The 15097-nt window shown below is 33.9% G+C and overlaps 2 protein-coding genes across 4 annotated transcripts; both read left to right on the forward strand.

Annotated features, from left to right (window-relative positions):
• The first annotated feature begins 726 nt into the window (after window positions 1-726).
• Window positions 727-1392, forward strand: LOC128867789 (40S ribosomal protein S26). Its single transcript, XM_054109291.1, has 3 exons — window positions 727-834; window positions 962-1139; window positions 1192-1392. The coding sequence occupies exons 1-3, from the start codon at window positions 832-834 to the stop codon at window positions 1350-1352; spliced, it is 342 nt and encodes a 113-aa protein (XP_053965266.1). The 5' UTR covers window positions 727-831; the 3' UTR covers window positions 1353-1392.
• Window positions 1393-9142: 7750 nt separating this feature from the next.
• LOC128867990 (uncharacterized) lies at window positions 9143-13517 on the forward strand. 3 transcript variants are annotated; one of them, XR_008455046.1, is made up of 4 exons: window positions 9143-9281; window positions 9858-9897; window positions 10099-10542; window positions 13045-13104. XR_008455046.1 is itself a non-coding variant. In XM_054109658.1 (4 exons), the coding sequence occupies exons 1-4, from the start codon at window positions 9216-9218 to the stop codon at window positions 13298-13300; spliced, it is 402 nt and encodes a 133-aa protein (XP_053965633.1). In that variant the 5' UTR covers window positions 9143-9215; the 3' UTR covers window positions 13301-13517. The 3 variants fall into 3 exon arrangements, 2 of the variants coding, with proteins under 2 accessions (XP_053965633.1, XP_053965634.1); XM_054109658.1 differs by having other exon boundaries at window positions 10503-10542; window positions 13045-13517; XM_054109659.1 differs by lacking the exon at window positions 13045-13104 and having other exon boundaries at window positions 10099-10694.
• Window positions 13518-15097: the final 1580 nt, after the last annotated feature.

Raw genomic sequence — 15097 nt, forward strand, 5'->3', positions numbered from 1 at the left:
TGAAACGGATAGTTATATTTTAATATATATGCATATATATAATTGTACTTACACCCTTTATGGATGTAAATAGAGGGACCTACAGTGTTATGTCGACTCCGTACAGCAGATAAATTTTATTAGAAGCTTTTCCATGGCAGAAATATACTTACATAAATAACTTTTTCTATCATATGGTGTTTCATGAACGGTGGTGTTTCACGCACATAAAATGACCTTGGTGTACCTCATTAATTAAGTTACTCATTAATTAGGTTTTTTTTTTTGTATTTTGTAATGTCTTTGAAGCGCAATTATGCTATGTATTTATTTATTATTTAAGTACGCTAAAAGTAGAATAAATTAGACTTGACGTTAACATTATATATTGTATATGATACATATGTTAGTATTTTAAATTCAATTCTCCAATGAATAAGGTTTGACGATCACCTTTCTTAATTTCTCGTAGTCTGTAGGAATATATTGTTCATAGAAAAAACAAACGAATGTTTGTATTTGCAGTATATACTTGTCTATATATATTTTACTCTAAAAGTTTGCAAAAATTGTGTGATCTATTGAATGTTATTTATTGGTTGTTTACTGTTGTTATCAATAAAAAGTCGTGTTTAAGGTAATTTCATTTAAAATTTTTACAATTGATTAATTATTCAAGTATGATAATATTCAAATTGGGTTACAATTTTATGAGTGTAAGGTAACCATTGATTTTAAAGCCTCGTATCCAAATGTTTGCTGGTACGAACATTGAACAGCAGCCAAGTTAACGTTTCTTATGTCTTTCCTTTCTCTACTTCCTGTTGAATAAAGAAGACAAGTGCTAAAAATATGGTGCGTAAGCTTTAATAAATTTGTGATTAGAGCTAGTATCAATATTTATGCTCTTTGAAAGAATATTTTTATTGCACGAAGCTGTTCCTAATTTATACGAATATTGCCTTTTTTCTTTGCTGTTCAGACTAAGAAACGTCGTAACGGAGGACGCTGCAAACATAATCGTGGGCATGTGAAGCCTGTACGCTGCACCAATTGTGCTCGCTGCGTTCCAAAAGATAAAGCCATTAAGAAATTTGTTATTCGTAATATTGTGGAAGCAGCAGCTGTGCGAGATATTTCCGAAGCTTCTATATGGGAATGTAAGTTGGATTTTTTCTGTCTGAATTTTATTAAAAAAATATTTTCTTATAGCATATATTTTGCCGAAATTGTATGCAAAACTTCACTACTGTGTTTCCTGTGCTATCCACTCAAAAGTTGTAAGGAATCGGTCTAAAGAAGCCCGCCGTATACGCACGCCACCCGTTCGAACCTTCCCTAAAGATATGGCTCGCAATCAACCCAGAAAGTAGAGCAAATAAATATTTTGGATGTGACATTAAACCATAGAAATGAGCATTTTATTAGTTGTGTTACCATGTAAATTTATTGTCGAGTAGGTATTTTAAAATGGGTCACGCAGCATTGTGGGAATTTTAAAAAATAATTTGTTTCATTTTATGTGAATGCATAATGCTGTGTGGTGTGATGTGTGGAATTTATCTTTACCCCGCATAAAGGTTTTTGCTTAAAAATATCGGCAAGTAGTGCTGATTAAAGGCTATGCATTACAAGTTGAGGGTAGGCATCCTTCATTTCTTATTTATGGTAATCCTTGGTTCTGCGTAAAGAGTTGTGGAATTATTTTACCAGGCTAGGAACTGTTGGTTTCGAATGGTGCTGCTTAGTCCTACTTAAATCCGGGACATAAAACCGACTTCCAGCGCTGCTGCAGAAAGAAAGCTCTGTCCTGGTGCCGTGGCTGAGAGAAAGATTCCTGTACTGTTTGAGGATAAATTAGGTCTGGAGATCAGGTAGGGTTGTTATACCTAAACCGGATAAAAGCGGTCCCTTGTATCCCAAGAACTGTAGGCCAATTAGCCTAAGATCATTCGTATATTGACTGCTAGTTTCGTACATTAAGGAAAGAACGGAATCTAGCCTACTATCACCAAGCTCATTAAAGCAGCTATTTCCAGAGCGGTGCTACAAATAGAGAGAGCGCTGCATTGTAGAGAATATGCGCTGGGAGCCTTTAACAATGTATGTACGGAAACTTTGATAGAAGGTTTGGATTCAACTAGTGTGGGATCTGCTATTCAACACTAGAACGGCAGCGGTGGCCGAATGGGGTTCCAGTACAATCTCGAAAAAGGCAAATGGAGGAACTCCACAGGGAGGAGTGCTTTCCCCTCCTCTATGGAACCTAGAGATAAATCAGATTCTCATCAAACTTGGGAATAGCGGACCGATATTGACGGGATATGCTGACGCTTTGGCTGTTATTTCTAAGGAATGTGTCTACAAAAAGTGAAATACTTCCAAGGACGCTTAGAGAGGCCTGCAAGTAGACGGTCGTAGTAGAGGTCGGTCTGGAAGTAAATCCAGACAAGACGTACATATTTGGTACTTTTTACAAGGAAGTTCTAGATTTCTAACTGGTCACCTCCGAGGCTGGGAGGAGATGAGTTGACATATAAAATATCGACTAAATACCTAGGCATTGGTGGGGATAGAAAAAGTCATGAAGATTAAATGTGGAAGAAAGAGCAAAGAACGCCTCTAATGCCTTATACTCATACATAAGAATGCTTGGTAAGACTTGGTGCTTATATATTCGGCTCACACATTGGATATACATGGCGGTCATTAGACCAATAATGCTCTATGATTCACTAGTATGGTGGACGATGTGTGATATCCGACGAGATTCAGGACAAAACAAATTGACAACTACTGGAACGGACAGTGTTTAGACAGACAATAACGGCATTCGTCGACAGACACCACCTTCTTAAGTTCCCAATGCCGTAAGCGGAGTCCACCTTTTCACAGTAAGAATCTCAGCCAAAAGATCTAAGACTGAAGATGCCAGGACAATTCTCACAGATGCTTTTTTGTCACAGCAACATTCTGGATTCAAACAGAAGTTCAGACTACGTGTTTCTACTAGTTAAATGTAACAAAAAGCCTGAAATGTGGCAAAAAGGTCTAAAATGAAAATACCATTCATACAATTCCTTTACAGATGGGTCCAAAATAGCGGAAGGAGAAGGAGTTACTATCTTTTGTCCGCAATTTGGTCTCCCAAAAACCTTTCAAACACCCAAATTACTGTAGTTAATTTCAAACCGAAATCTATGCCGCAACAAAAGTAATTGAATTAACCCTAGAATTAACACCTCTTAATACTCGGATAACCATTTTCATTTGATAGTCAAGCGGCTTTTAAAGCAATAATGGCTCCTTGCACTAACTCGGAATGTGTTCAATAATGCAGATAGATAGACGAGCTTGCGGAAATGGGCAGGACATTATTTACTGGATACCAGGACACAAAGTCAAAAGAAGGAAATGAGAGAGCTGATGAGCTCGCTAAGGCCGAGATTGAGCACGTCAGACATATACCCATGTTGTTGTTGTTGTAGCAGCATAATCATTCCCCATACATATATGGGGAATGCTGCTGAAGTGACAGTCCTTGGCCGGATATAAATCCGGGTCGTTCCAGTAACGTAGAACTGACTGTCGTGGGAACGTGACAAAAGGTCACATATACACAGACATACACCCATCACCCTCCTTTCTGAAAACGGAAATAAATGAGGAACTAGTTCTGGAAATACAGTTGATAGAGAACATTCAACCTCGTACGAAACTACCAAAATTATGCTAAGGACTTGGAATACCAAAGCTGGACACTTTATTTTATCACTGTATAGAAAAGACTGCAAAATACTGATTGGAGTACTGATGGGACACTGTCTCACCCCACATTACGCAAATGGGATTAGCCCAGAGCGATGCGTGTAACACATGCAACTAAGCAAATGTTAGGGGTACTTTGGAACATCCGCTTTCCACTGCCCTTTTCTCTGTAGGACTCGACAAATGTGCCTAGGATCAACTTATTTTTCATTCTTGAAAAATATTGCTGATGAATTATATAAAATGATATCTTTGACTCCAGAAACATAGTACTGTCAACACAATGGACCCTAGGGATCAAAGTGTGATCTTTTTGCAGATCAGCCAGCACTACCTAACCTAACATAGGGGCTTTAATCAAAGGTAAAATAGTTTTTGTTCGAACTCAAGGCGAATTTATTACAGGTGACAGCAAACACATATAAGTAAAACCCTACATGTATTTGTTGTTGCGTTTGGTCCAACCATCACGTCAAAATCAGCAAGCAAATGTAAACATACCAATGTAAACATACCAATACATACAAACAAAGCATATAATTTTGACGTAAGCCATACCTACGGTGAAAAATTCAGCTGGGTGAATGCTGTCACCTTAATAAATCCACCAAGGCAAATAGAATACTGAAGGTGGCATCTTCCGAAAACCGCTACTTTATTTTACGCATTTTTGACAATAGCTGGCGTCATACACCATAACAGTTCAAAACAAAGCCAATACCTGGGCTGATGAACACCTGATAGTCGGAATGACAGGCTACCAGAAGTAAGACACCTAAAGTAGCTGACGAAAACAGTTCTTTTTTACGCTAGTGGAAAAATGTAGTGATTTAAATATTTGTAGTTAAAAAATAAATAATAAATAAAGAGCATTTCAAAATAAAACCTGCAAAAATATTTATTCTTTCAGGAGTCACTACTTTTATATAAAATACGGCTGTTAACAATTATATGTGAAAAATGACAGCATTCAAATGATTTATAAATTCATAAATGTTGAGAGCGTTGATATATGGATGTTGAAGGTTTTCAGTAATACTTTGCGCAACTATTCTCGACAGAACTATTTTCTTGAAATTCACATTTTCCCCCCATCTTTTGAAGTGCCAACTCATTCCGATTATTTCTACCAAAAAAATCACGAATTCTGCGATGTGTTGTTCTGAGAGATCGACCATTTTCATAATGAGTTTCAATAATTTTAACGCGTTATTCTATCGTGTAAAATTGTACATTTGTTTACTTGGCAAATATCAAAGATAGCGTAAAAAGGTATCGTCTGGGATTTATTCGCTATTGACGATGTAGTGATTTAAATATTTGTAGTTAAAAAATAAATAATAAATAAAGAGCATTTCAAAATAAAACCTGCAAAAATATTTATTCTTTCAGGAGTCACTACTTTTATATAAAATACGGCTGTTAACAATTATATGTGAAAAATGACAGCATTCAAATGATTTATAAATTCATAAATGTTGAGAGCGTTGATATATGGATGTTGAAGGTTTTCAGTAATACTTTGCGCAACTATTCTCGACAGAACTATTTTCTTGAAATTTCACATTTTCCCCCCATCTTTTAAAGTGCCAACTCATTCCGATTATTTCTACCAAAAAAATCACGAATTCTGCGATGTGTTGTTCTGAGAGATCGACCATTTTCATAATGAGTTTCAATAATTTTAACGCGTTATTCTATCGTGTAAAATTGTACATTTGTTTACTTGGCAAATATCAAAGATAGCGTAAAAAGGTATCGTCTGGGATTTATTCGCTATTGACATATAGGCGTCAGTTTTGGAAGACCCTTTATGTAAATCGCGACACTTATCTATTAATGTAAAAACGGATTGGTTTTGTCAGTTATTTTTGGCGCCGTATTTCAGGCATCCGGCCCAACAAACTATAATACTTAGCAAACAGTTTCTTCTGGGGTGCTACCGCAGGTCTCAACCATGCAGACACCTGTTTGAGCCAGAGATGGCACCTAGGCACGTCAGGAGACACCTCCTCAATTACGCCGACGAGATTCAGGACAAAATAAACAAACAACTCTACTGGAACAGACAGTGTTTAGACAGTCAATAAACGACCTTCATCGGGAGATCCTTACCACCTTCTTAAGCTCCCGACCACCGAATGCCGTAATCAGAGTCCAACCACCACCTACAGCAGATGAAGAGCTCCAGCTTCCTCGTGAGACCGTCGTAACATTGGCACCATTACGTTGTAGCAGTTCAACTCCTACTTATACAGAATCGACCCCGACATACTGAACATATGTCCTACATGTGAAGGCACCCCGCACGATACTAACCACCTTTTCACATGCCCAACCAAACCCACTCATCTAACACCCCTCTCCCTCTGGACCCAACTTGTCGAAACAGCAAGTTTCCTGGGCCTACCTTTAGATGAGTTAGACGAAGACGACCAGTGATTTACACTACACTGACAGGGCTTAGTATTTGCTGCTACAACAACAACAACAAGGTGCTTTGTTTCATATTTGTTCCAGAATTTTTAACCCAAAGCAATACTGTAATGCATAATTTAGGACCGGTCCTTAACATGGCCCTATGTAATTCCTTGATGGACAAATTACTAAACCGTACCAAACTTCTCACTGTCTACAGAACGCACGAAAAAAATCTAAGAAACCCCGTATCCTCGCCATCAATTATAACCACTATTATTTACCATTTAGCTTTTGAAAACATGTACAAAAAATTATATTTATTATATTATATTATTTATATACAAACCGCTGTTTCGAGTACATTTAAAGTTTCTTTTAAAGGGCAAAAAGATAAAAAACTAAAGATACAAATTTATATTAAGTTAAACAAATTGATATCCGTAATTTTTATTTTTAATTGTAATGCCATTTAGCAGCAGAGGAATCAATCTACAAAGCTATACCGGAAAGGGTTGCGCGAAGGAAATTAAGGACTGAATGGGTTGCTGAGGCTTTGTGGGCTTTAAACTTTTCTTTGAAGCCGGACTGCTAATTTTCGCTGTTGGCTCAGATAGTTGTGGCATACTATGGGAAGTGATTAGTGGGCACGCTAGTCCCTCAATGTTTGCCTCCATAAGCATTTATTCGAAATACTGTTTGTTCTTCCACTCAATGGCATTTTTCATTGGTGGGCCAGAACCACGTAACTTATTCTCTGTTTCATTTATGGAAACCGCGCGCAATATCTGACCTGTAGAAGATGTTTCAGGATAAACTTTTCAACGGATAATCTTTTACGATATTTGTCTTTGCGAAAAGTTAGAAAATTAAAAAGTCAGTACACCGTTTTTATATTACTTTTACTTACATATTAAATGTTTACCGGGTAATGTTTACTATCACAGTGTTAACACGTTTTTACCATTTTTACTGGTTAAAGCCATTAAAAATCTTCTATTTTATCCTTTAAATATATTTGTATATATTTATTTTATTGGTTCAGTAAGACATAAAAAACATGTATTGACAAATTAAAATACAACAATTTTAAATTTAAATAGAAGTCATGGCAATGAAAAATGTGTAAAGAAAATTGAAAGTAGAAAATAAGAAAATGAAAAACCCTTTCAAATCATTCTGTAAGTTGTATATTTTTAAGTGAACTTTGTAACGAATTCACATTCTGACAGCACTAACAAAGAACAATCCAGGGGCCGTTCAATCTCTATTTAGGGACAACAATGCTATAGGTGCGCGATTATTGCACAAAAATTCATTTCAGATTAGCATTGAGATGGTTCTTCAAGATCACATCCGAAGGAAAATTGTGAGAGTAACTTCGGCTACCACGTCAACGGTCATTCGGCGGGATCGGGAATTCCGCCCGCTCATTTCATGTTCGTTCGATTAATTGTTGTTCAGGCCATAGATGACCAAATTTGCTTGGAATTGCTTGCCATGTTCGGACGAAATTGGGTAGTTCGAACTTTGGGATTCTGGCAGGCATGGGGTGTGGCCCGAGCGCCATTGTTTGTGAATAATGAATAATGAATATATACCCAAAATTGAATTCAAAAGACTTTTCTAGTTGAAAAAGCGTTTTTGTTTACTTTGATGATATACATATTTTGCACCCAGACCCACTACCAGTATTTCACGCATATGCTCGAAGTCTAGCTTTTCCGACATGATTCGCTTTTAAGTTATCTATCAACTATTAATTTACTTTGTTGCAAACCAAAATTAGATACATATGTATGAATGCCACAAAAAATTAGCTTGTGGTAAGGTATCGGTACATTTTTTGAACATATTTCTTAGCAAACATTAGAAAAAGTAAATTTTTTTCTATAAAAATATTTAAGATTATTTAACATATGGTAAATTAGTTTGTGGTAACATAAATATGTATAATGTGCCAGCATTCGTGTGTACATACAAATTCCTTTTGCAACATGTTATCTAGAAGCCATCCGTTACCATAGCGACACATGCCTCTAACTACAAAATAATATAATACAGGGTACGTGTTCTTGGATTCATAGATTCACACACAGCTGTGTTAAATATTTTCTAATATGACTTTTTTATGATTGGTGAGTTTAATATAGCTCAAATTCGAATTATGCGAAAGTTTAGCTCATTATATATTATACTAAATACTTTCGAAAACATTTCGGGTAAGATGAAATTTAAAAAATTTTGCAATTACACATTTGTACTTTCAACCTACCTTTTTGTAAAAATAAGATTCCAAGCAGTAGATATTTCTACTATATTTTAGTGTGATAGAGATATGAACATAAGTTTTAATTAAAAAGCTAATAAAAAATTACATTTACACAAATATTTATATTAGGACGAATTGAAAAATTTTGTAACGCATAAAGCCAGAGAACTGCATACTAATAAGAAGCAAGATAGTTAATAGAATCTATCAATTTTGATGTTTCCGCTCCCAAAAAAACGTACGAGGAAGGGGGAATTCGGAGGGAAGTGGCATTTCATTTTCATAACAGTTGTTTGAAATCCTATGCTTATATAATAATCAAATAGAAAGCTCAATTTTGAAAAATCTGTAGTGGAACAGCTTAATATAAAGAAATTAACATACGGAAAGTGTTCAACTGTATTTTAATCAAGGTGTAATTCGCAATTTTCCAACTTTCCAAATTTTTTAATTACGTGCCATGAAAACTTGCAGTTTTGTGGTTTTACACTTTTTTGAATAATTTTCTCTTTGGGACAAATGCTGACCAATATTTAGAAATTTATTTACTATTGAACTATTACTGAAAAGGAACGTGAACTATTACATATAATTCAATTCATTATTCAGCATGTATGTGTTTTTACAAAAGCGTTATGCATCACCCTATATTTAGAGATGAGTTTTCCGGTATAAATATGACAGCAGAATACAGTAAATCGTCAGTTAAAGTTAAAAAGAACCTATAGTGGTAACTAATAATTCGCAGCTCCAAAAATAATTTTCAATTCAAACTAAAATGAAAGTTATTCTGTTATTTTGTTTGGTGCTTTGTGTGGCAATTACAATGGCTATGCCCTCAAAGGTAAGATATATTTTTATTTATTTTACTACATTAAGGGCCATTGTTGTACACACTATTATTAAGTATGTATACATTATTTTAATCCTCCTACATACATATACGCGTATTTCTCGTTTGACTGAAAAGTGCAAAAATTCATAATCACAATTTTTTTGTAGTTAAGCATGCAGAGTTAATCCGAACTCTTCGTTGTTATGTAATTATTTTATATAATAATATGTTAAAAAGAGCTTCAACGAAGATTAAAGATTAAAATAATTAATCAGGATAATTAAATAAATAGGCAAACTCGTAAAATAGGTTTTTGATTCCATTTTATTTAAAAAAAAAAATAACTCGTTCTTCTGATAAGCCAATTTCAAGCTTATTTTGGAATTGCCGTTTTATATTGCAATCTAGGTTTTGCCTGTTTTCATATGCGGATGTACATATCGTTCCTTTGCTAGAAGAACGTGATAAATCAAATAATAACACTTTTGCAGCAAATGAGCGATATGTATGTAGCTCAACAGTACTATGCATAAATATTTTAATTCATATTTTCTTATTATGTGTTAACTTATTTATCCCCTACAGATCTCAACTACTTACAATGATAATTATCCTGTCTTAAAAGGTAATGAGGATTAAATATATTGACAGTTGTACAATTATTGAAGGGATCATGCCTAATAAAGGTGAAATCTATCAATTGTAAGTAATCCGAAAAAAAGTATCGGGGACTTTTACTAGGCATATCTTTTCGGTATCATGTATATGTATGTGTATGTGCATTTACCTTATTTCATTTTAATAGAAATTTTTCTCCAACTCTTAGATGAACTGTGCAACGACTACGACTTTCGAACAGACAACTACAATTTATTTGGGCAATTAGTTTATCTACTCTTGACATTACCGAACGAAGAAAATTACTTACAAAACCACTGTAGTAAATATTTGAACATTTCAAAAAAAGCCTTAGCTGCACTTCTTCGTCTTAAAAATATAGATAATACGAACTATGAGAAATTCGACTCGCACCCAAAGAGAACTTTAGACAGTATTGGAGGTGGTCATTTAATAAAAAGAAGCGACATTTTACTATAAAAGCTGCGATTTACAATATTTTTAATTTGTTTTTATATTTTGAAAATGTTGAGACCAAAAATTGCTTTATAAAAGATGTGTTAGTAAGTGCATGTACTTATTAAAATGTATCAATTTTTTATCTTTAACAAGCTGACTTCAAAAACTTCAATCCGGACAATATTTATATAAGGTAACTTAGTGAAATTAATTTTAAAGAAGAAAATTAAATGGCATAATGTTTCTATATATATGTGTTTATCTTCAATGTATGTATAGATATCTAATATTTTAAGATGTTTTGATGGCATAAATTATGTAATAAAATACGACTGTTATTCGGAATGAATTCTGTAAACATTTTAGTGCACCTACATAAATCTTTCTTGGTCGCCGGGTTCTAAGAGGAAACATTTTCAACGACTGCGTCACTAAGTAAAGGTCTGAAGTGTCTTGGTTTTGGCGGAACTGAATTTTATAACCTTAAAGTCGTTTGAAACTCGATGATATGCTTTCAATAAGGGCATTGCATATTGAACAGGCGAGATGTTAAGATGTGACCATTTTTTACAGTTAAAGACATACATATTTATTTTATAAGACTGTAAACGACGGCGGCAGTAGTCGAGTGGGTTGGTGCGTGATTACCATTCGGATCATGTGATGAAAACAGTTTTTTCTAGCGGCCGCCCCTCGTCAGGCATTGGCAAACCTCCCAGTGTATTTCTGCCATGAAAAAGCTCCTCATAAAAACCATCTACCGTTCGGAATAAAACTGGAGGTCCCTCCAAACTAGTAAAAAAGCCCGTCTTACCATTTGAATTGTAAATTATATTATAACGAAACATATTAAATAGATATACCCAGGGTGAACAGAATATAGAACATGGCGCTTTTTGAAAGCCGCTACTTTATTTTTCACTATTTTGATAAGCGATAACATCATCTCTGCAGATAAACAAACAAAAGGAAAAGAAATTACTTTCTATGAATATTCAGTGAATGGCTTGGTAATATTTGGATTTAAAGATTGGTATTTTTTAAATTAAACAAACTAATAAAAATTAAGTGCCGCGTGTTAAATTGTGAACCTCGAGTTATAACAATACCTTGAAAAAATTATTTTTCTTCCTTTTATTTGTTTATCTGCAGAGATGACGTCACAGTACATTCAATTAAATACTTTGTAATTACATAACAGTTTGAGAAGAAGTTGGTGAAAGGCAGGACGCTTGTCTTTTATACATACATATATATATTAGATGAGATACACAGTGGAGAGAATGCAGAAAGAGGCGACATCCGCGAACCCCTGCATTTCTCTCAGTAAATTTAACAGATTCAGTTGATTTACTGGCATAATAATTGAATATTTGTTATTGTTGTATTGCTTTTTATTTAATTTTTATTGTAATTCACCGACGATTTCGGCAAACAACGCCGTTAAATTTCATGTTTATTCAATTGTTACGTCACAACTAGAAATACTATCACGGATGTTGCAATCTTGTAATCCATTATTCTTAGATGAGCTATTTACATTTCATATAAAGATAATTGTTGTAAAATTGTTGTTGCACATGAATGTACAAATTTAGGATTTATTTTTATATTGGCTCAAACGGCAATTGGCTTTTTAAAAAGCTTTTTCGTGGCTTAATGCATTGAGTAAGTAATATATAATACTATACTTTATATACTTAGTAAGAATCTTGCAAGCCAATGCTTGCCGAACAAAGGATTCTCTATACACATGTAACTACCTATATAACGCAATGGTTGGTGGTAAAACTTGTTTGGTTGTGTATGTCACAAGTATTTGTCTGAAAAACTCCTAAGCTTTTACTGTCAAATAAATTATCGGAGAATTGTACATATATTTATATATGTCTCTCATTTGCTGGAAAAACCTAACTCTTAACTCAAAAAAACTAAAATTCGAGAAAAGCGGCTTCAAAGCTTTCTATTTACTATGCCTCCCTAAGTATAATTATAGACACATTTTCGTTAATGGAACTTATGAATTTACGCAGCATAAAAGAAGGGCTGAAGGTCATTTCCGCTTACTTATTTCATTTTAGTTTTGATTATGACACTCATGCAACAAATGAATGATATTGTATATAACTGAGAGTTAGCCTTGTTTGAAAATTGTGGATATCAGCAATTCGATATTGCTGACACCTCAATCCGCAAGCCAACAAATTATCCTTCATTCAAAAATTGAGAGAGCATAGTGACAGTTCGGGGCAAGATAGATGTTCATGGAGAGAATTAGCCAGCAAAAATTATCCATCACGGAAACATATGATGCAACTTTTTGTAATCAACCCAATTTATTTTTTGAGCACTTCTGTCAGATTCAATAAAATTAAAAATTTTACAAGAAAAACGTGAGTAAGTAAAGTATATTTATGGTAATTTTGTCGGGCAAAAAAAATTGTTGGGAACGAACTTAGCTGATACGTTTCCTTCCACCGGTTTTTGGAAGTGATGGCAAATTTTCCGTTCGTTAATTTTTTTTGCTTTTACCCTCTTTGGTAGAGAAATTCCGCTTACGCTCTTGCTTCGGACTTGAACAGCGGAACTATTTTATTAAAAAATGAAATTTATATATTATATTTAAAAAATAGTACTGCAAGTCATTTATTCAGCCCAGTATTGCCATATTATATTATTCTTTTATTATTTTCAGAATTCTTATGGACTTGGACAATAGAATCAGAAATTTTATGTTTTCAAACACTTTTGAAAACGTTCTGACTCAGCTTCAAAGCAAATGTGTTTCTCCGAAATGTGACTTAAAAAAGCTGCTTTGGTATATGTCTGCTATGCACGACAATTTAGCTTCCTTGGACGAAGACAGCTGGAACAGTAACAAAGTGAAAAAGAATTTTGATGAAATCGACAAAACCTCCCCCTCTTTTAGCACTCTGAACCAACTGATTTAATAAAATACTCAAACATGTGCAACACAGGATATCTGGGGTACTATCACTGGAAACTCATAACGCATTTGTTAGTATTTAAAATTTCTAAGAATGTAAGGCGACTGCAAAATAAATCATTTTGTTAAATGTCTGTATATCTGTGCTTATAAATGATTTAATGGTACCTTTTTATAGTAAGCTACAACTGTAATTAAACCATAGAGCAAATACTATCAAATAAAATTATATGATAAATTAAATAAATTCTTTTCAATTATTTTCATTTTCTTTATAATTCAATATTTCGTCTTTTAAGAGACCACTCCAATCTTTTGGATATTCCAGAGTGTATATTCACAGCTGTCTGCTGAGCATTAATATACGTTATCTTTTTACAGCTTTATTTCGTACTACAAAATAAAAAAGAAGTCTTGTAGAGTACGATCCATTGAAGAGTATTCACATATTGCACTTAAAACGGCGTCTTAAAATGTTAAACATATTAGAGCTAGCACAATATAGTACAAAGGAAGCATACATAATAATATCATAATACGTTCACATATAAGTACATATGTAGATGATCTACTTTTTCGTGCTAAACTCCCAATCCGTAATTAAAAAGTGAGATTTCTCATATAAAATTTCTCTCCCAAAATCTGAGATTATAAAATAATCCTAGATAATAACGATACTTTTTGACATACAACTCTGTGTTATCGATAATTATTATTACGAATGAAAGGAAAGATCAAAATAAAAACTAAATGAAATGGATACCGGCGATATAATATCTGAAAACGAAAATGGAACAGTGAAAGCTATTTACATTTGTACAAGTATATGAATTAACTTCCTTCAACAGGCAATTTGTTGAATGTGAAGTTGAGAAATATAAAAAGTAATCAAATTGTCTACATCTTGATTAACAAAAGATTTTAATCATCTATGAACACTACCAGGCGCAGACGTTCCTTCTGATCATAACTTATTGCTGGCAACAATACGATCTCGTTAACATCACGAAAAACAAAACAGAAAAAATTCCATATCGATATACAAAAACTGGAAAACGACGATATTAGAAATGACTTCCAAAACAAGCTAAATGAATTATTGACAAGTTGCACTACTGGTGAAAATCCGATTGAATGGTGGAATAATACGCTGGCAAGATAAGAATACTGACAACTAATACACTAGGAACAAAAATTAATGTAGCAAAAGAAAAATGGATGAATGATGAAATTCTGAACTTGATGAATGAGAGAAGGAAATATCGGAACATAAACATTGACGAATATAAACGTATAAACAAGGAAATCAGAGACAAAATAAGAGACGCAAGAAACCAATGGATGGACAGACAATGTGAGGATATAGAGCGATTGGAAAAGTTACGTGATAGTTTTAATTTACACAGAAAACTAAAGGAAATATGCAACCTGAGAAGATACAATGCAATTAATACATTATACGATACAAACGACAAAGTTATAACAGACGAAAACGAAAATCGCAATATTTGGGTACTATATGTCCATGAATTATTCAAAGACGATTCAAGAGCACAAACGACTCAACAGATGATGCACTACTTAAAATAACTATGTCTGAAATAAAATATGCGATAAAATTATCAAAACCAAAAAAAGCAACAGGCTGTGACGAAATCTCAGCTGATATTCTAAAACTTATGAATGACAGTGGAATGCCAACCCTAATGAAAGTGTTTAACCACACATATGAAACTGCTAATTATCCACGCTCATGGTTAAAATCCACGTTTATTGTGATACCAAAAAAGACCAATGCAAA

This window comes from Anastrepha ludens, chromosome 6 (genome assembly GCF_028408465.1).
Source record: "Anastrepha ludens isolate Willacy chromosome 6, idAnaLude1.1, whole genome shotgun sequence".
NCBI lineage: Eukaryota > Metazoa > Arthropoda > Insecta > Diptera > Tephritidae > Anastrepha > Anastrepha ludens.

What these genes read in the sequence shown, in the direction of transcription:
- LOC128867789 (XM_054109291.1), top strand. An exon ending in CGAAGCTTCTATATGGGAAT is followed by an intron (nt 1,140 to 1,191) that starts GTAAGTTGGATT and finishes ATTTTCTTATAG; the next exon opens with CATATATTTTGCCGAAATTG.
- LOC128867990 (XM_054109658.1), top strand. Translation starts at nt 9,216, where the DNA reads ATGAAAGTTATTCTGTTATTTTGTTTGGTGCTTTGTGTGGCAATTACA. An exon ending in TAATTATCCTGTCTTAAAAG is followed by an intron (nt 9,898 to 10,502) that starts GTAATGAGGATT and finishes ATCTTTAACAAG; the next exon opens with CTGACTTCAAAAACTTCAAT. An exon ending in CCGGACAATATTTATATAAG is followed by an intron (nt 10,543 to 13,044) that starts GTAACTTAGTGA and finishes TATTATTTTCAG; the next exon opens with AATTCTTATGGACTTGGACA.